The sequence below is a fragment of the Kryptolebias marmoratus genome, linkage group LG16 (assembly GCF_001649575.2).
Source record: "Kryptolebias marmoratus isolate JLee-2015 linkage group LG16, ASM164957v2, whole genome shotgun sequence".
Lineage (NCBI taxonomy): Eukaryota > Metazoa > Chordata > Actinopteri > Cyprinodontiformes > Rivulidae > Kryptolebias > Kryptolebias marmoratus.
The window spans coordinates 51,412-58,182 of NC_051445.1; the positions used below are offsets into that span (position 1 = coordinate 51,412).

The following is a 6,771-nucleotide window of genomic DNA, read 5'->3' on the forward strand; positions in this document are numbered from 1 at the left end:
AAAAAAAAAAAAAAATTAATATGGAGGAGGCAGTCCCAGCCCCAGCCCAACACATACCATTCATACACAGACACAATTACTCAGTCCCACCCTCATCCACGCTCCACTCATACAAGACATACCAAAACGACGCGTTCCGTTCTTAAACCTGATACACACTCTATATCCCCCAGGTCTGGGACTTACACCCACCAAACCCTGGAGGATACCCATTCATTCCTGGGTGGGGAGGAGCCGACGCCCCAGAACCGGCCCAGGCCACGCCTCAAATAAATTTTCTCTTTCTAATCAGTAATTAGCTGGTTCATCGTCAATGCATGAATAATATTTTCCGTTATGATGTTTCCCTGTGATAAATAAAGATGTATCTATTATGTTATTCTCTGACACCTACTGAATCAGAGAAACACTGGAATGGCCACTGATGGCGTTATGCGAGAATTCCGGCCGCCATCTTGCAAAGAGCTGCATGTCTCTCTAAGTACTGTTTACATGTGGAAGCTACACATGGTTAACACGTTGTGCTACTGTATGCTGTGTCATCAGTTCATAAGCGCTCAGAAAAATACAATTTTACTGAAATAAACATATGAAGCATCATGTGAAAACAAAAGACAGGCATATTCTGTAAAGAGCCTGCCAACAAGCCCAGTCAGCATTATTAGGGACAAAACACGGACCTGACGGCGTTTAGAAAGATGCAGTGAAGAAAGACCCACCACAAAAATACTGCAACTTGTTCATACCTGAGGCTCTCCGGACTTTACATTATAGTTATCTGATAGATTCCAGTTTGTTCATGTTAATAATGAATCTTCTTTAAACACCAGAGGTTCTCCTGGAGTTCCTCAGGGTTCAGTGCTCGGACCGATACTCTTTACTTTATACATGCTTCCATTAGGTGAAGTTATTAGACAGCATGGAGAAAACTGATGATCCTCAGTTATATTTATCTATAAAACCTGATGAATCCAAACATGCCTTAAAGACATAAAAACCTGGAGGACTCTTAATCTTCTGCTTTTAAACTCAGACAAACAGGTTGTGGTTTTAGGACCTGAGCTTCTTAGGAACAAACTCTGCAGCCTTTCTCTTCCTCTGGATGGCATTAATTTGTTCTCCAGTTCTAAAGTAAAGAACCTCGGTGTTATTTTGGATCAGGATGTCTTTTAACCCCACATTAAAACTGTTACCAGGACTGCTTTCCTCCACCTGAACAATATCACTGAAATTAGAAACATCTTGTCTGAAAATGATGCAGAAAAACTGCTCCATGCATTTATCACATCTAGGCTGGACTGTTGAAACTCTTTATTATCTGGGAGTCCAAAAACATCTTTAAAAGTCTTCAGTTGATCCAAACAGCTGCTGCCAGAGTTCTGATCAGAGATCAGATTTCTACAGTTTCAGCTTCTCTCCATCAGCTTCCTGTCAGATTCAGAGGAGAATTTAAGATCTTCCTCCTAACATCCAAAGCTCTCAACAACCAAACTCCATCTGATATTAAAGATCTTATTGGTCCATAGTCTCGTAACGCTTTCAGCACTTTGCTATAGGCTCAGACTGCTGGAGGACAGACTGTCCACATGTCCTCACTTTATTCGCTCTACAGTAATTATTTCTATTAACGTGTTTTCTTTGTCTTTCTTAGAAGCTACACTTGGACCACTTCCTGTTTGTCTGTCTCTTTCCTGTCCTCTTTAACTCCAGGCAGTTGAAGCAGATGGCTGCCCATCCTGAGCCTGGTTCCGGTTCTGGTTCTACTGGAGGTTTTGTCCTGTTAAAAGGGAGTTCTTCCTTCCTACTGTCACCAGTGTGTTTGTTTACTGGCAGATTGAGGTAAGCTCAAAAAGCTTCAAAGAACAAAAGCAATAAGAGTTTTTAAACTGATCTGTAAGGGAAGAATTAACAAAATAAAAGCAGCTTGTCAGCCTAAATTCTTCTGGTTCCAGTAAAATGTTTCTGACCCAAACGAACACATGGTGGCGCTGTAGGAGCAGAGTTCATGTCTGAGGGGCAATCAGTGTCCTGATCCAAGAGTTCTGCTGCTGGTTCTGTTCAGCCTCTTCCGAGAGCTTCAGATCCGGGTTCTGAGACTGCAGGAACCTTTTCGGTTCCGGTAATTACCGGAGGATTGTTTCCACTGCCTGGGATCATTTAAGCTTTCTGATAAATTATTTAGAGCTCATGTTTGGAACAGTTTTTTCTTTAGTTCTGTTTCACTAAAACCATCTGGTTCTGGTTTCACACAGAACCAAACATGAGGAGAACCCGGTCCCCTACCTGTCTGAGTCCAGATGCTAGTTTCACTGGTTGGTTCTGGTCCAACAGTCAAAATGAGTCCAAATGATCCTGGAATGAGATCCTAAAAACTGAACCTTTTCAGCTTCTGACCCAATAAAGAAGCAGCAGCAGAACCTTATGACCCAAATATCTTGGGTTAAAATCTGCAAACACTGGGCCAAATAAACCAGAATGAAACAAACAGAACCACCGTTTCATTCATTTTACTCCTGACTACTTGTTTCAATGTTCATCACACCCATTCTGTCAGTAAACATGTTCAAATGTCATTTTCTTTCAGGAGAACAAGACCTCAGACTGCATGTGTTGCGACCTGTTGTGGGGTCCGGACCACAACTTGGCGGGCGGGGGGGGGGTGTTTAAAAAACACAAAAGGAAATCAAATAAAATCATCACCTGTTTGTCCCATTTCTTCCTGACTGAATGTAACTAGGTCATCAGTAAAAGTCTGAACCCTCCTCCTCCTCAGCATCACTCTCCACCCTCCCTGCCTCCCACCAACCAGAGCGCAGCACCTCCAGAACCAGAACCAGCAGCTTCAGAACCAGCTCACACTTCTTGCTGCAGCGTTTGTTCCTCTGCAGCTTTGTAGACATCGGATGAAGTAAAAACTTTACTGCAGGAGGATCAAGCAGAACCGGGAGGATCAAGCAGAACCAGGAGTGTCCACATCTCCATCTGAAGCAGGTCAGACTCAGGAGGATCTGGATCCACCTGCATGTTGTTCTGGTTCTAGTCAGGAAGGTTCCTCTGAGAGGAAAAACTCAGAAATGATTTCTGTTCCTGATGAAAAGATTAAAATGTGTCTTTGAGAGAAAGAAGTCCGATGAAAAGGTTTCAAACCACTTTAAATTAGTTGATAAAAATCCAAAGCAGAAGGAATGCAGGTTTTTAATCGTATGTTCGATTGATTAATCGTTCATTTGGTCGGTTTGTTTGTTTGTTTGTTTGTTTGTTTGTTGTTGTCTCGTTCGTTCCTTTGTTCAGCTGTTCAGGTTTGACGCTCAGCTTCACCTCCAGCTGGCCGGGGGCCGGGGGCCAGTGGCTGGGAGCTGGGGGCCGCTGGCCGCGGGCTGGGAGCTGGGGGCCAGTGGCTGGGGGCCAGGGGCTGGGGGCCAAGGCTCTCAGCTTTCCTCTCTTTGTCCTCCTGTCCTTGCAGGACGTTTCCTGATGAGCTTCGACACAAACTGAAAGGAAGTGTTCTCATGTGTTTTAATCTCAGGTATTTTTTTCAAACATGGCTCCTGCTGTGACCTTTGACCTCTGAGCACCAAGGAGACCCAGCAGCTGGGTTAGGGTTATCTATAAAACTGTAACATTTCTGAGGTTTTGTTTTTGCTGCTGCGGCTCAGAACCCTTCGTATGAAATCGTCCCTGAAAAATGATCGTTTGAAAGAATGGAGAATAGCCCTTTAACTGAAAATGTCTTTGGCAGTTTATGACTTTGATGTGCTCCTTGTGGTCAGTTTTAATGAAGTAAACCAAAGTGAGACTTGATGTTTTTGTCTCCACAGCTCCCCCTCCTTCACCATGAGCCTCCCCTCCAGCCCTAGGCTCTGCGAGGACGCCATGTCTCTGGTGTCTTTGGACTCCAGTGTTTTCTTCAGCGAGACACCAGCGTCCTGCCGCAGAGACATTCTCAGTGTCTTCATCATCAACGTGGGGGGGAGTCGGTACATGCTGTCACAGGAGCTGCTGATGTCCCATCCAGAGACCCGTCTGGGCAAACTGGCCTGCTGCAGCCTAGACTCGGCCCTGAAGCTCTGTGATGATGCCGACTTCCTGAAAAATGAGTTCTTCTTTGACAGAAACTCACAAACCTTCCAGTAGGTGGCGTATTTCTCCTCCCAGACTTCTAACACGATAAAACCCAGTAATACAGACAAACACAGTCAGAGAGACTTTTATAAAACCTGATCCTTGTTGATGACTCACAGACCTTTAAGGAGTTCAAAGGGTTGTAGACTTCAGTCTAAAAGGAGTCTTTAGAAGCTTTTAAAGGTTTTAGAAGAGTTGCTTGACAGAGTGTTAGATAAATATCTTTGTGATAATCAACAACAGTCACCTGGGAGGAGAGTAGGGACCCAAGAAGTGATCTTTGTGGGACTCCATTAGACCTATAATCAATAAAATTGACCTCTTATCTGAACCTGATCAAGACCTTCTGCCCCCAGCTGGTCCAGTCCTCCTCATTTTAAAGATGCTGTCAAACTTCACATCTAGTCCAGAGGTGTTAGAGGAGGTGTTGAACTTCTTAGTTTCACAGCTGGTTCAGACCTCCTCATTAGAGGTGGTGTTGAACCTCAGCTGGCTCAGTAAAGTCTTACAGACCTGGTTTCACCTGTCCATCTTTGTCTACAGGTATGTGATGAACTTCTACAAGACGGGTCACCTTCACGTCATGGAGGAGCTGTGTGAAATCTCCTTCCTGCAGGAGATAGAGTACTGGGGCATCGAGGAGGTTCGTATCAACTCCTGCTGCCGTGAGCGTTACTACCGCCGCAAAGAGCAGAAGGAGTCCCGTGACGTACGCCGCGAGTTCAAGGCTGACGATGCTGATGAGGACTTTATGGGGGCCTCCTGCCCAGCTCTTCGCCGGCACCTTTGGGACTTTCTTGAGAAACCTGAATCATCCCGAGCGGCTCGGACCTTCGGCTCACTCTCAGTCTTTTTTGTGGTGGTGTCGCTCATCAACATGGTGCTCATCTCACTGGACCTGGAGGAAGACGTTGGTGTGAGCTGGCTGGGCATTGGTGTGCCCCTGCTGTTGGATGGCGTGGAGTACGTGTGCGTCGTGTGGTTTACAGGCGAGCTGGGGCTTCGCTTTCTCTGCGTCAGAGATAAGTGCCGCTTCAGTCGCAGTATTCCCAATGTGATCGACCTGCTGGCCATCCTGCCGTTCTACGTGACGCTGGCAGTGGAGAGTCTCCACGGTGGATCCACCAAGCTGGAGAACGTGGGCCGGGTGGTGCAGGTTCTCCGCCTCCTGAGGACGCTGCGCATGCTGAAGCTTGGCCGACACCTGACAGGTAAACACCTTCATTTGGTCCAATAATAAACCCATGGGTCCGGTGTGTGTGTGGTGGGGCATTTTAAAAGTCAATAAAAGCCTCATCATGTAAAAACCTTTCACTTCCTTCAGCTTGGTTCTTCTGGGTTCTCCTCAGTGGATCTTCTGCCTCTATTTCCCAGCATCCTCCTGGTGCCACCAACCCTCTGCAGATCCTCCTTCAATGTGGTTGTCCTCGTGTCCTCCTCCCTCTTTATTCAACATCCTTTGTCCAAAGTGTCCATCCCTTCATCCACCTCACCCCCTCACCCCTTCCTGTAGTAAATCTTATGTCTTTGTGGTTCTTGCTGGTGAATGATGTGGATCAATGATTTTTGATGATGTCACTGGTTTTCTCATTTGGTGACTTTTTATTTTTGTGTTTTTAGGATGTGGACCACTTTGATCTGCCTTGTTGCTGAACAAATAAACTTGACTTGACTTCTAAACCTCTATGCGGAAACATTGTTCTGCAGCTGTTCTGCAGCTGTTCTGCAGCCGTTCTGCAGCCGTTCTGCAGCCGTTCTGCAGCTGTTCTGTTTTTTTTGACAGTTTGGTTCCCTATAAAGAAGATAACTTTTGAAAGTTGCTCTGATGTTTTTGCTTCTGATCCGTTCAGGCGTGAAGTCTCTGGGTATGACCATTGCTCAGTGCTACGAAGAAGTCGGACTCCTGCTCCTCTTCCTTGGCGTGGGGATCTCCATCTTTGCCACAACGGTCTTCGCCCTTGAGCACAATCTTCCCTCGACCACCTTCACCAGTGTGCCGGCTGCCTGGTGGTGGGCCACCACCTCCATGACCACAGTGGGCTACGGAGACGTCCGACCCGACACGGCGGCGGGAAAGATCCTGGCCTTCCTCTGCATCCTGTCAGGAATCCTGATCCTGGCGCTGCCTATCGCCATCATCAATGACCGCTTTTCTGCCTGCTACTTCACGCTGAAGGTGAAGGAGGCGGCGCTGCGGCACGGCGAGATGCTGAAGAGGCTGGCCTGCAACTCCGTGGGGGAGTCAGGGCTAGGGGGGGCGCTGGGCGGCGTGAATCTGAGGGACGCCTACGCCCGCAGTGTCTTGGAGATGCTGCGGCTGCAGAGCCGAGAGCGGGCGAGCACCCGCAGCAGCGGCGGGGACGAGTTGTGGTGGTAGAGCTCAGAGCGGATCTACGGGGGGGGACTAAATGCAGGTGGGCCCCGAGGGGACAGCTGCTCAGGGGCCCGGGGCCAAACACACCTGCTGCTGAGGGGCTGACCTATCTGACACGACTGAAAAACAGGAGGCTGGATGTGACAAGGGTCACAGTCAGGGGTCACAGTCAGGGGCCACAGTCAGGGGCCACAGTTAGAGGCCACAGTTAGGGCCACAGTCAGGGGCCACAGTTAGGGTCACAGTCAGGGGTCACAGTCAGGGGCCACAGTCAG

General features: G+C 47.7%; 1 protein-coding gene across 1 annotated transcript; it reads left to right on the plus strand.

Moving 5' to 3' along the window:
- The first annotated feature begins 3,673 nt into the window (after positions 1 to 3,673).
- kcnv1 (potassium voltage-gated channel modifier subfamily V member 1) lies at positions 3,674 to 6,765 on the plus strand. Its single transcript, XM_017440570.3, has 3 exons — positions 3,674 to 4,130; positions 4,666 to 5,333; positions 5,973 to 6,765. The coding sequence occupies exons 1-3, from the start codon at positions 3,835 to 3,837 to the stop codon at positions 6,497 to 6,499; spliced, it is 1,491 nt and encodes a 496-aa protein (XP_017296059.1). The 5' UTR covers positions 3,674 to 3,834; the 3' UTR covers positions 6,500 to 6,765.
- The last annotated feature ends 6 nt before the right edge of the window (positions 6,766 to 6,771 follow it).

Bases quoted from the DNA above. Each gene is read 5' to 3' on its own strand.
- kcnv1 (XM_017440570.3), top strand. From the start codon at position 3,835: ATGAGCCTCCCCTCCAGCCCTAGGCTCTGCGAGGACGCCATGTCTCTG. The intron at 4,131-4,665 runs GTAGGTGGCGTA...CTTTGTCTACAG, and splicing joins AGAAACTCACAAACCTTCCA to GTATGTGATGAACTTCTACA. The intron at 5,334-5,972 runs GTAAACACCTTC...TGATCCGTTCAG, and splicing joins GCTTGGCCGACACCTGACAG to GCGTGAAGTCTCTGGGTATG.